We start from the raw sequence: 13,705 nt of genomic DNA, 5'->3' as shown, positions 1-13,705 counted from the left end.
AAACAGTCCACCAACATGCCAACTGGCTAGCCTTCCTTGTCCGCATGAAGAAAAAAAATAAGAGACTGTCGACTGAGTTGAGAAAATCAGCATTGTGTTGACGTTTTTGTCCTTTGAAGATACCAATGGAGTGCCCTAATTCTACCTGACTTGACTTCACCAATCCTTATGCAATACTTACTGCCTTCATAGTATGAGAAGAGAGATGATTGGGGAAGTTGGTGGTGCTCATTGTTTTGTTGAGACAAAAACGCAGAGATGTTGAATGGACAGCAACATGAATCATGTGGGTGGAACCTGAAATACAAGAGGTATTTCATTGAACGTTCATTGAACGTTGCTATTCATTTTCTGGTGGGATCAAGGGATTTCAGGGCTGAATGGAGTTTTCTGGTTCCTTCTCCCTTCGAGTGATGGGCAGAACACTCCTGTGGCCTCCGGGCCAGGCCGGGCAGGGGGCCTCGGTGAAGTGAGGTGTGTGTCGAGGAGGTCCCGCTCTTCCCAGGTCTCTTGGGACCGAGCCAGCCCTGACAGTTGGGCGGCCCCAGCCGTGGCCTTCTCCAGCACCCCCTGCCATGTTCTTTTTTTTTTTTTTTTTTTTTTTTTTTAAGATTTTATTATTTATTTATTTGACGGAGAGAGAGATCACAAGCAGGCAGAGAGGCAGGCAGAGAGAGAGGAGGAAGCAGGCTCCCTGTGGAGCAGAGAGCCTGATGCGGGGCTCGATCCCAGGACCCTAAGATCATGACCTGAGCCGAAGGCAGCGGCTTAATCCACTGAGCCACCCAGGCGCCCCATGTTCTGTCCTGCTGCCAGATGCCTGCTGGTCAGCACAGATGGAGCCCGTTGACAGTCCTGTCTGAAGACAGAACATCTGTCTACTCCCGAAGTCTTCCTCTTCAGTCCATGCAAAACATCCACAGGTTCTTCTTCTTTTTTTTTTTTTTTAATAAAAAAAAAATTTTTTTTAGAGCCTTTTAGATTCACAGCAAAATTGAGGGGAAAGCAGAGAAAATCCCCCTCCCCCCTGCCTCTACATGTGTACAGCCTTGCCCACTGTCACACCATGCCCCAGAGTGGTACGTTTGTTACCGTTGATGAACCCGCACTGACACTCTGTTGTCGCCCAGACTCTGTAGTTTACATTAGGTTTCACTTGTGGTGTTGCACACTCCAGGGGTTTGGATAAATATAGAACAGCATAAAACCCACAGGTTTTTAAGAGTCTCAGAAAATTTGATAACGATTCCACCAGTCATGCCGGCCACTGTCCTAGTTCTCGCCGTTACCAAAGTCCCTTTTCCTTGTTTTTTTCTTTTTGCTCTGGGCTTTCATCTCTTTTTCTGGGTGGGTTGGGGGCACACCTGCCAGCTCCCCTGCATGTCAGTATACCAGGGCTACCCGTCTGTCTGTCTGCCCTACCTCTCCTCCTCCCTTTCTGCTCTGGGTCTTTTTTTTTTTTTTTTTTTAAAGATTTATTTATTTGACAGAGATTACAAGTAGGCAGAGAGGCAGGCAGAGAGAGAGAGAAGGAAGCAGGCTCCCAGCTAAGCAGAGAGCCCGACGCGGGGCTCGATCCCAGGACTCTGGGATCATGACCTGAGCTGAAGGCAGAGGCTTTAACCCGCTGAGCCATCCAGGTGCCCCTGCTCTGGGTCTTTTGTCACCCTGGTGGTTTCCTCCCTCCTTGACCCCATGGGTCTCCTTCTTCCTCTCCCCCGCTTCATCCCTTTGCTGTCCTTTCGGAGGGTATGCAAATATTAGGTAGCTAGTCAAGAGTTGAGGTGGGAGAGAAGCCTCAAATCTAGCCCCCACCTTTCTGGTTCTGGAGCCCTGGATCTCATTAGTTCTTGGCTGCTTTTCCTCCTTAGTGCCCTGAGGCTTGTTCAAAGGCTTTACTGCAAAAATCCCATCTCTAGCTCACCCGCTCTATGCTCTGCTCTGCCTGGTGCACACACCTCTTCCCTCTGTAGTTCTTTTGGTTCCAAGAACAAAACATTGCATTCCTGCCATTATCTTGTTTTCTTTGACCCACCATCTCAGTTCCCAAGATAGTCTTGGGGTGGGTTCTCCCTTTTAACTTGGTGTCACCTGTAGTCACAGACAAAGCACACCATCTGGGGAAAGTGTAATCCTGAGGTGTCTTATAAGCTGCCTTATAAGGGTTGAACCCCTTCCTTATATAGGCCAGGGAGCAGACTTCCAGAAAACAAGCAACTTGCTCAGTGTGACCCATTAGTCATGTGTGGATGAGAGCTGGTTCGGAAATGGGGTTTCTTCACCCAGAGGCTATACTGATGCAAGGCGGGTAACATCCTAGCTTAGAAAACCTTGAATTCGAACTGAACTGTGTTGCAGTTGTATGTCCAACACCGAGGTAACAACATTAAGTGTTGGCCAAAAAAGAGGCTCCTTGGCTTTGGTGACAGCGTAATTGCTCATAATTTTATGAGTAATTTTTAATAAGGGGGCAGTCGCTGACTACATTATGAAAGACTGAGCTTAAATATAGTCAGAACCCAAGAGCAGAACAGTGGGGCAGAAAGAACAAATAGTTCGTAGATGTTTAACTCATACCCTGTTCCTCCCTGCATGGAAGCCAGCATGGTACTGATAAAGATCTGTAGGAAATCCCCAGACCCTCTTTTAACCTGGGGCATGTTGCTACCTTGCTAAGCTTTTCCCCAGAAGTCTTAAGGAGAGGCAGCGGACTGGCTTCGAGTTCCCTCTGCGCGTGGATAAGTTTCCAGGGCAGGAGGGTGGTAGAAAGGTGAGGTGAGAGGCCAGGCAGAAGTACCACAGACTAGACCCTGCTGACCACACCTGCCTGGCCCCTTAGATCCAATTTCTAGTCCCTGACTTGGTGTTGGTTCTCAGTCTGGTGCTGACTGAAAAATCAGTTGGTCTGACACTAGTTTGGAATTAGTAACAAATGGTCTGTCCTTCTGTCCCCAGGCTCCACCTACAGCGTTTTGTCCATCATGCCCTCAGACTCAGAAAGCAGCAGCTCCCTCAGCAGTGTGGGTGAGTACCCCTGGGCACCCCTCCTTCCTGGAGGGCACTAGGTGGGTCCGGGGCGAGAGGCTGGGTGCGAGCTGAGGTAGCCCTGAGTCTCCGGAGTGGGAAGTTGACCTCACCTGTCGGATCATTCATGGGGCCATCTTCTGTTGATTCCATTCGAACCTTCTCCCGTCAGCAGCACATCCTTCTAACGGAGGAGGGCAGGGATCTGGTGCTGGCAGGTGCTGGGGGGAAGCTGTTGTGTCCTACCATTCCTTCACTTTGTCAGGGTTTGGGATTTTTCAGTGAGTTTGTTGTCCCCCTGCCCCCAACCTAGTGCCTTATTACCACTGTCCATGAGAATGGCCCCTTTTGGGACTGTCTTTTGTAAGCAGGAACAGTCCCCTGGGCCATGTGTTGCCTTGGGGACAGGAGTAACCCATCCGTGTGTTTCCAGAAGTCCACAGCTGGTCCTGCTTTCCCTTCACTGAAAACGTCCCAGCAGGAAGGTTGTCCCAGTCTCCCAGCCTTCCCGCACCTCTGGGACCCATTCCTGCATCACACCCTGTTTAACACCCTCGTGTGGCTTCTCATGTCTGGATCGGACCCTGATGGATGGATACACCTTCGATGGAGAGTTCTGGAGTGTCTGTAGTGTGAAGGGCCCCCGGAGGTCATCCAGTCTAATTACTATCTCCTGCGCATAGACAGATGGGAAAGTGGATGCTCTTGCGAAGGACTCCAGACCCTGTCAGGGGCAGACCTTTAATGTGTTAATCCGATTGGCACTTACCCAGTCCCTCTGCCGAGCTACAAGTGGGCTTGGAATGCGTGGGGACTAGGGCACACGTGGTCCCCGTGCCTGTGGGTCTTAGGGTCCGCGGGAGAGATGGTTTTGTGAGTAAACACAGTGAGCGAGCTCAGCCCGGTGAGGCCGGTGCGGGGAGGGAGGGAGCACAGTGCTCTCTGGGATGCTGTAGCCAAGTGCTGACAAGGCAGAAGTGCATTCTCTGTCGGCTCGGGTGGCATCGGGGCAGGTGTGTCCCGGGCCTCTGTCCTTCCTCCTGCCGGCCGGTGTGTCATCCCAGTCTCTGCCCTTGTCTTCACATGGTGTTCTCCCCTTGTGCGTGTCTGTCTGCAGATCTCCTCTTTTCAGAGGGACACCAGTCCTACTCCAGGCTGACCTCATCTTCACCTGATCATCGGCAGAGACTGTATCTCCAATAAGGTCACATTCACGTTTACTAGGGGGTCAGGATTTCAACAGTGAGGCCAGGCACAGGTCCCTCATCCCTGTGCAGGGTTCAGGGAGGACTCTTCTAGGACCATAGGTCAGAGCTTCAGTCTTTATCCTTTGTGCCGCCTGCTCTGGGTCCGCCAGCCAAATGGTGGGGTTGTTGGAATTTCCAACATGGGACCAGCCCCCAGGAAGCCACTGGGGTGGGGCAGTCCGGATGGGTGGAAGGGCGATGTGGGCTTTTGGAAAATCGAAGCTGGTCAACCCCGAGTGCACCTCTCTTGCCTCCCTCATGCTCACTCTTGGGAACAAGGGGCAGTGATCTGACAGAGAGCTGACATACTCATCTCGTTGACACTTGAGAGCTTAACATGGTACCTTTCTTAGGAACATTTGCATTAGTCTTTCCAAAGAGAGAGGTGTTACTTAAACCATACCAATTAATTGTGGAATTTCAAGCAGGAGTGTGAAGATATTTTTTATGCAGCTAGAACTTCGCAGCTTCTGGAAGAAGCTTCATGTCAACCACCTGCCGGTTGGTTCCACTCGTACCTGAAGCTGGTTCAGTCCTTGGGAAGGAGGGATCAGCAGTGTCCCCAGATGCTGGTTGGCAAGCAGGCAGAAGGCAGTGCTGTGGACTTCCTGTTGGAGGCTGAGCCTTGGGTGTTGGTGCCCAGATCTTGAATGCTGAACGGTCTGGTTGCATCCCTTTGGGTCAGACCCTCTTCAGCTCACCGGGACCCAAGTCTTGCTTCTTTTGTTCTTCTTTTTTTCTTTTTCCCCATAAAGGTCCATTCCAATCTTTTTTTTTTTTTTAAGATTATATTTATTTATTTGACCGAGAGGGACATAAGCTAGAGAGAGGGAACATAAGCAGGGGGAGTGGGAGAGGGAGAAGCAGGCTTCCCACGGAGCAGAGGGCCCGATGTGGGGCTCAATCCCAGGACCCCGGGATCATGACTGAACTAAAGGCAGATGCTTAACTGACTGAGCCACCCAGGTGCCCTTCTTCTCTTGTTCTTATGCCAGCGGTTGACATCATCCTTGGGATGAGTAGCCCCACGGTTCTGCAGGCTGACTTCAATGTCCTTGTGGCTGTATCAGCCAGGAGACCTTTGGCTGTAGCAATAGGGAATACTTGCTCACCCTGCCTTAAACAACAAAGAAATGTGTGTTCTCACATAATAAGAAGACACTGAGGTTGGGCTGAGCACCCCAGGACAGGGCTCTGGGAGCCCCTGTGTGTGTCTGGCTCAGGCTGATGGCAGGGGACTGTAGCCGCAGCTCCAGCTGTCACGTCTAGACGTGGCAGTGTCTGGGGCTGCAGGGTCCCTTGTGGGAGCCACTGGCCACAGGTGGCTATTTAAATTGAATGAAAATGAACTAAAATTAACATTTCAACAGTAACACTTGCTACATTTCAAGTGCTCCCTGGTCACCTGTGACTAGCGGCTGCCTTACTGGACAGAGCAGATAAAAGAACATCTGTCATCACAAGGGTCCAGAGGATGAAGAGGGTCCTCTTGTGTCTCCTTATCAGCAAAGCAGCCCTTCCGCAGAAATTTCCCGGCAGGCTCTCCTCACACTGACTGCGCTGGATCACTAGTTTGTGCCCTAAGCAGTGACTCGTGCGATGTGGTCCGTGGACCAGCGGCACTCAGGCCCTTGTTTGAGTTGCCAGTTCCTGAGCTCCGCCCCACACTTGCTGCATCAGAAGATCTGAGCGTGGCATCCGGCATCTACATTTAACAGGTCTCCCGGTCTGAGGTGGGCTGGCCTGACTTCTTCCCTGGCCAGGGCGCTGGAATGTCTGTGGCTGGCTTAGACCTGTCCCTTGGAGTGGAATGAGCTATGGGGTTAGCCATGGGGACCGCTCCTCTGCCTCCTGGAGGATTTCTCCTGGCTCAGCCTCACCTGATGACAGACGATGCTCTTCCCCTAGGCAGATGGGAACTGGCTGTTCTTATTTGTTCTCGGTCTCTCCATGAAGCTAAGGCAAGGCAGGAACAATGTCTTATGATAAAAGCATCACTTCCATGGGACGCCTGGGTGGCTCATTCAGTTAAGCGTCTGCCTTCGGCTTGGGTCATGATCCCGGCCAGGGTCCTGGGTTCGAGTCCTGCACGGGGCTTCTTGCTCAGCAGGGAGCCAACTTCTCCCTCTGCCTGCTGCTCCCCCTGCTTGTGTGCACTCTCTCTCTGCAAATAAATAAATAAAATTAAAAAAAAAAAAACCCAAAACACCAACAATTAAACGAAATCTTCTCCTCTTTCCCACTTATGTCTCCTTAACAAACCCCATGTGGGAAAAGAATGACAAGTTATAGTCCACATAAGAGAAAATTGGTAGAAGCAGCCTTGGGTGTTGTGTCTTCTCTGCTAGAGTTGCTGCCCGGTCGGCTGCCTGGCTAGCATTAGGTCTGCAGGTGGCCTGTCCCCTTTCGGCTCTCAGCTGGACACGGCTAGCAGCTCACCATGCCTGTGCTAACCCAGATTCTTTCTGCAGACACGTTTTTTGGCAGCTTTCATCAGCTGAGCGCATGTGGCTTCTTGGAGGCCTCCCCTAGCCCATGCAGCCCATCCGTAGGTAACCCATCCCGTGGATAGGCCTCAGGGATCTGCCCTGGGAGCACACATTCGTTTAAGGCAGTTGATATTTTTTTCCCCGTTCATCCTGACCTGATTTCTCAGGTGCCGTTTATTTCTGATCTGGAACAACTGGGGAAGTTTTAAGGAGAATAGACATTCTTGGGTAGCATTTATAAAATGAGCTTTAAATTTTATACAGATTGAGGCAACAGGAAAGGTTTCTATTAAACAAAGAGGTCTCTTGGCTTGTTGGCACGAGAAGCAGCTGGAGGGCTTCCTCTGTGTCCTAGGGGAGATTCCTTGAAAGTGCAGCTGCTGGTTGGCATGGGGAAGTGCGGTGAGTCATCACGCAGACAGGTTCTCACCTCGACTCCTTGGGCCTTCTCACCCTTCCTTTCTGGGCCTTTGGGTCGGAGGCCTGTTTTCTCAGTTCCTCCAAAGAATGGGAGCACTTCTTTTGGAGCACATGCTTAGTGCTTGGAGGGGTCATAGAGAGCTCTGGCTCCTGACCTCACAGTTCTCTGGGTGTCTCAGTCCATCCAGGCTGCCAAAACAGACCACCATCGACTGGGCCGCTGGGGAACAACAGACATCTGTTGGTCACGGTTCTGGAGCCTGGCAGTTCAAGGTCGAGGCATATGCCACGTCTGCTTCAGCTCAACAGATGGCGTCTTCCCCCTGTGTCGTCACGGGGAGAAGGGGGAGAGAGCTCTCTGGGTCCTTTTAGGAGGACACTAGTTTCGCTCATGTGGGATCCTCTCTCATGGCCTAATCACTTCCTGAAGGCCCCGCCTCCTAATCCCACACCTGGGGGCTTGTTGGGATTTTGGTGGGAAGACACTGGCATTCAGGCCATAGGACCAGAGAGGGAAGCCAGCCGCCACTGTGCTCTGAGTGTGCTCTGAGTAAAAATCGAAGGAAAGGAACAGCTCAGGGGAGGGAGCAGCTATGTCTGACAAGGGGCCTCGGAGTCTGTTTCACGGAGGAGGTGGGCCTTGTGTTGGGCCTTCTAGGAATGGTGCCTCAGAAGGAGGCTCAGTGAGGAAGCAAGAGGGCAAGAGGCCAGCGCTTGCCTCTCTTGGTTCGGGTTTTCGCAGAGCAGAACCCAAGTCGAGCATCTGCTTGGAGAGCAAGTGTTTTCCTTGAGAGGTGGGCGTGACTGCAGCTGCTGGATGCTCAGTCCTGGGAGAAGCTGGGCCTCTGTCCTGTCCTGACTGACTTGGGGGGAGCATTTCCCTGGGCTCCCTGGAGAAGGGGCCCTCCCTGCGTGTCATCAATGGGCAGTAGCTACCGGACAGCCAGTAAAATGAGGGGGAAGAAAGCCACTGTCCAGCAGATGCCACTTTGGCCCAGGCCAGAGGTTCTCAAACTTGAGCAGGCATCAGAATCACCTGGATGGGAGTGCTGACTGCACATCCTGGGTTTCTGAGTTAGGAGGTCTGGCTAGGCCCGAGATGTACCTTCTCACATGTGTGTGACATTCGGTGCTTTCAGAAGCCCTGGTTCATGATGAGAGACTGTGTCTCTCCTGATGGTTCTGGCTCTCCTGGGCTGGAGAGGGGGGTGGCTTGGTTTTGCTTGCTGCTGCCCCTGATGACCACCTTCTGGGCTGCTTCGCTTCTTCCCTGAGAGCGGGGGCCTGGGCATAGCCGGGAAGCTTAGCTGGGCGTGGCCACTCTACCTGACTGCTTTTGGCCACAACCAGTGTTCTCCTCCACTCTGGCACCATGGGCCCATAGGGCTCTGGAGCAGAGTTGCGATTTGTCTCACTGTAAATAAGACAGGTGGGGAGGCCTTCAGCTGATGTGTGGTGGTGAGGGAGCTAAGGACAAAGGGGCTTCTGGCCAAGACTACCCCGCTGCCAAGCATCTCGCTGAGCCTCAGTGGTCTGTGGATGTGGCTGCACCAGAGCTAGGACTCATGTGGTAAAAGGGGCCTGCTCTGTCTCCTTGCCGGATTCTGCTGCTCTCCCTCTCATGCCAAGGCCTGGTGAGTGATGCCTCTAAAATCCACGGCCTGTGCCTGCTCTCTTGGGATCTCTGAAGCACCCCCATTTTAATGCAGTCTAAGTCCCTTATCCCTTGGACCCCATCCTGGATACAGAAAGGTAGAAAGACCTCCACCTTCTCTGGTGCCTGGGTGGCTCAGTCGGTTAAGCGTCTGCCTTTGGCTCAGGTCATGATCCCAGGGTCCTGGGATCAAGTCCCATGTTGGGCTCCTTGCTCAGTGAGGAGCCTGATTCTCCCGATGCCTGCTGCTCCCCCTGCTTGTGCTCTCTCTGACAAATAAGATCTTAAAAGAAAAAAAAAATCTGCCTTCTTGAGTGGCTTCCAGATTGGAAAGGAGAAGGAGTGAAGTCGGGGAGAGTGGACACTTTTGCATTTGAATCCAAAAGAACAACTATGCAGGGATAGGAGAGCTGAGGGAAAGCCATCTGCTATTTCTGTGGACAACTCACCTGATGTGAGTTCGTATTTGCTTGTTATTTAAGCTGTCTGCTGTACCTGTGGTGAGGTACTGAGGGGGTGGGGAAGGTTGACGGTCCACAACTCCAGTGACCATACCACTCCTGGGAGGATGGCTTCTGTTTGGGACACTGCAGATTTTGTTGTTAGTGTAAGTTTTTAAGAAGTCATGTCATCGAGGTATAAATTGCCTGGCAGACGAAGAGACAGAGGGAGAAGCAGGCTCCCTGCTGAGCTCGAGCCCGACATGGGGCTCGATTGCAGGACCCTGAGAACGTGACCTGAGCTGACATCAGATGCTTAGTGGACTGAGCCACTCAGGTCCCCAGAAAAACTTTATTTTTAATTGACTGTGAATGGAGAGGATTTTCTGCACCACTTGCCATTAGTTTGGCATGTCCAGGCTTAGCCCAGCTTGGGATTCTTCCCGAGGTACCCTGTGGCCCTCCACCTTCCTGACTGTGGAACGGTAGGCATCCAGGCAGCATGGCCCCTGAGTCAGGGGGCCCCTGAGTTTGATGGCTTCTCAGACCTGTATGTATCTCGGGTGTGCTCAGCCCTTTGGAGCGCTACCTGTCGGGAGGCAGTGTAGTGTCAGGGTCAGGGCCCTGGGTCTCGAGCCTGCACCACGTTTGTCTGGGCGTGCACTGCTTTCCTGCTGTGCAGTCTTTGTGGGTGTCAGGTTCTCAGGGGATGGTCGTAGCACGTCCCTGGGAGGGTGTCATGAGCCTGAATCAACTAAGGACAGAGTTCACTCAGCACAGAACCCAGCACCTAGGTTATGTGGGGCAGTGTCCTCGCACAGCATTGTCTGAGTGGTCGGCTCCCCTCAGGTCCTCACCTGTGCAGGAGACCGTGGCTGTGTATGGTGACAGACTGATGACCCTGATCTCTGTCCTGCTGCTTCTCTCTCCACCTTCCTCAAAAGCCAAGGAAAGGCTGCATCTTTCTTTTGCCTTCTTCCCCCAGTGGGGTGAAAATTCTTCATCTCCCTGGAGGCAAGTTGCTGAGCCTGATGTGCTTTTCATCTCTGAAACTCTCGAGTTAATGTTTCTGTGATACTTCTTGGACTTGATGATGGCCCGGAGCACCTGTTCTCAAAGCATGGCGTGGTGTCCCTGAGGTCCTTTCAGGAGGCCTGTGAGGTCAAAACTGTTTTCTTAATGATACAAGATACCACTTGCCTTTTCGACTCTCATCCTCACACAGACTTTGCTGTCAAGCAGACTTTTCTACAGGTGCATCCGTCCCGCATGCGGTACTGCACGGCGGAGAGACTCCAGCTATCTCTATGAGGCCAGACACCAACAGCGTTAGAAAGTTGCAAAGTGATGCCACTCTTTTTTTTTAAAGTAGGCTCTACACCCGGCGTGGAGCCCAAGACGAGGCTTGTACTCACGACCCCAAGATCAAGACCTGAGCTGAGATCAGGAGTCAGATGCTTAATTGACTGAGCCCTTCAGACGCCCCAATGTCCCTCTTCTCGCTACGTTTTTTGTTTTGTAATGGAAAGGGTGGTTAATTTGTCATAGGAAAAAATTTTATGTCAACATGGAATGGATTTTCGGTTATTTTAAAATTAATAGATTTTTAAAAATTCTTAGTTTTAATTTTTAATCTGGTAGCTCTCATTAGAGTTATAACCCATGTAAACAAAAGCTCTTAGGAGTTCTCAGTCATTTTTAAGATTGTATGTAAAGCAGTCCTAAGATGAAAAAGTTTGCGAAACTTTAGGTGAAGACCTTGGGCTCTGGTGTCAGGTAGGTAGAGGGAGGTCCAAAACTCAGTGCTGTCATTTACTGGCTCTGTGACCTGGACAGTTCATTTAATCTTGATAAGTTTTTGTTTTGTGATTTGTAAATGGGACTAACAGCAGTAGCTTCCTTAAGGGTTTGGGATGCATTTTAGAAAATGCCAGGCAGGGAGTAAGTACTAGTCATGGCTGTTGTTTGGGGGGCAGTGAGGCACTGAGGCAGAGAGCGTGTGCTCTGGACCTAGGTGCCTGGGCTCCCATCCCTGGGCATTCCTGGCTCTTTCTGTGCAAGTTTAAGTCAGTTCCCTGATCTTGCAGGGCCTCCGTTTTCTCAGCTGTAGACAGGGATGACAATGTGAGTGCCCACCTGGGTTTGGAATGTTAATGCCCGGGACATCTGTGTAGGCTGCTGCTGTGTGGGTTGGCATCTGACCATGAGCATGGAAATACCCCATTTCCAGGAGCTGTCTTTTCATGCCACTCTCCTGGGTTTTTCTATCGCACATGGATCGTTGCCCCCTGAAGTTGGTTAGAGCGTGACTCACAGGCATTAGCAGAAGGGGTATTGGACACATGTCCAGAGGAAGCCTCACCTGTCCGAGTGCTGACTATGCTGTTGCAGGTCGGTTGACAGTGTAGACCTGGCTCTGGGTTAAGGCTCATACAAGTGACTTCGTTTGCCAGAGGAGGAAGCCTGTACACCTGTAATGAGCTGCTTTCCAGAACTCTGGAGGTAGGGGTGAGGGTCAGGTCTTTTGCGAAAAGGTGAGGGGAGGCTTCTTAGGTTGTGGAGTAGAACTGTGTAGGGTGCAGGGGAGATGCTTGTGGGCAGTGCTGGTCGTGGGCCACACCTCAGATGGCATTCAGACCCATCCGGGCCAGGCCTGGAGCCCAGCAGCCCCAACCACTACAGTGGTGGTGGCTTTGTAATAAATCCACTTTCGGGGGTACCAGATCAGGTGATTGGGGTTCCCACCTGGGATAATGCTGAGCTGAGAGGTGGGAGCTCCTACCTCACATCATGATCTGGTCTGCCCCCCCCCACCAAAGTGTCCAAGTCCCCATCTTCCCTGGCACTCCTGGAGGACATGAGGCCACACCTGAGTGCCCATCTTTTATTTTGGGGAACGCTTGGTTTACATGAGCACTCGGCCAAAAGGATCAGCTGGGGGGGCTGGTGGTCATGATGGCCCGGGTTCAGAAGACCTGCATCTTGCCCTTCACACATTCTAGGGCTGCTGGGGAGACAGACACTGTGTTCCCTGGGGTGACTGGCCTCCCAGGTCACATCCATAAAATGAGTTCCTGTGACCCTGCCTCAGATCCCTGAGGGTTAACGGATATGCCGGGTGAATGTGTGGACAGAGTTAAAGATAAAAGCACCACAGATTTTGTCTCTGTTTCTTGGGACATTTGAGTGAGATGCTTCCTTCTTAGAAAAGGATTTGGATCTTTTCAGAGGTGCTACTACTGGTGGTCACTGTTGCTGCTGGTCCTTAGTAATGGCATAAGGCTTGGGGTTTCCTTTGACAGTCCTGGGCGCAGGTGATGAGGGCCTGAGATGGACTGGGCAGCCAGAGGCCCCAGGACTTAACCTGCATCACGTCACACTGGCTTAGCCATGGGCGGCTTTGCTGGAGAGCCTTCTCTGAGTCCATAGCCCTGGGCTGCCTGGAGCAGGTCCTCTGGACATTTGGAGAGGTTGGAGAAGGGAGCTGTGTAACGTGTTCAGCCCTGGTTGGGGTGGGGGTGGGAACACAGCCCTTGGGCCCCCAGCTTCAGGGGCAGCTGCCTTTGGCCCCAGAAGCTTCTTTGGGTCCCACTTGGCCCTTCATCCTCAAGCCGTGCTTTCTATTCTGCTCAGGCCTTAGGCTGGCCTCTCCATGCCCAGGGGCTGGGGATAGCTGCTGTTTCCAGACCAGACAAAAACACGCAGGTCAGGGCCCAAGGGGTTCCATCTTGGAGGTGTTAAAATCATGCTTGGAAGAGAGTGGGGGCCCCCAGTCAGGGCCAGCAGAACGGGTGGGTGATCCTGGGGTGCTGGAGCAGGCGGCTTGGGCTTAGGTCTCTGTTCCCCCTCTTATTCCCGACTTGGTGTCATCTGAAAGGCAGATGCCAGCAGGACCCACCTGGTAGGGTTGTTGGGCACGGCTGACGCAGGACAAGGGCTCGGAACAGTGCCTGGCAGACCTAGCGAGTGCTATCGAAATGCCAGGTCACTGTATTTATTTTCCCCTCCCCCAGGTACCACCGGGAAGGCGCCATCCCCGCCACCCCTCCTCACAGACCGTCAGGTGAACGAGAAGGTGGAGAACCTCTCCATTCAGCTGCGGCTGATGACCCGAGAGCGGAATGAACTGCGGAAGCGCCTCGCTTTCGCGACCCACGGGACGACCTTTGATAAGAGGTAGTGACCGCACCTGCTCCCCTGCCCAGGCCCGATGGACCAGGGCTACTCCCCCGAGGCCATCACGCCAGCCTCTCCCCACCAGGCACTTATCCTTAGCTCCCCGGGGTCCCTTTGCTTCACTTCCCCGTCCCTTGGAAACGCTGTCCTTACAGCCCTGGGTCGGGGGAGGTTAAGCTTCCTCCAAGCCAAACTGGGGCCCCATCCCAAGGCAGATCAACCCTGTCCAGGCCTGAGTCACATGACACAGAGCTT

At 52.5% G+C, this 13,705-nt stretch overlaps 1 protein-coding gene across 1 annotated transcript in view; it reads left to right on the top strand.

Annotated features, from left to right (window-relative positions):
• DLG5 (discs large MAGUK scaffold protein 5) overlaps positions 1-13,705 on the top strand; it is a 117,639-nt gene that overhangs the window by 47,707 nt on the left and 56,227 nt on the right. The window contains exons 2-3 of the mRNA XM_046027446.1: positions 2,956-3,024; positions 13,288-13,450. Of these exons, the coding sequence (XP_045883402.1) occupies positions 2,956-3,024; positions 13,288-13,450 (232 nt within the window). The remainder of the gene's footprint in view (positions 1-2,955; positions 3,025-13,287; positions 13,451-13,705) is intronic.

The sequence above is a fragment of the Meles meles genome, chromosome 13 (assembly GCF_922984935.1).
Source record: "Meles meles chromosome 13, mMelMel3.1 paternal haplotype, whole genome shotgun sequence".
NCBI lineage: Eukaryota > Metazoa > Chordata > Mammalia > Carnivora > Mustelidae > Meles > Meles meles.
The sequence above is the reverse complement of the archived record's forward strand: the minus strand, read 5'-3'. Positions and strand labels throughout refer to the sequence as shown.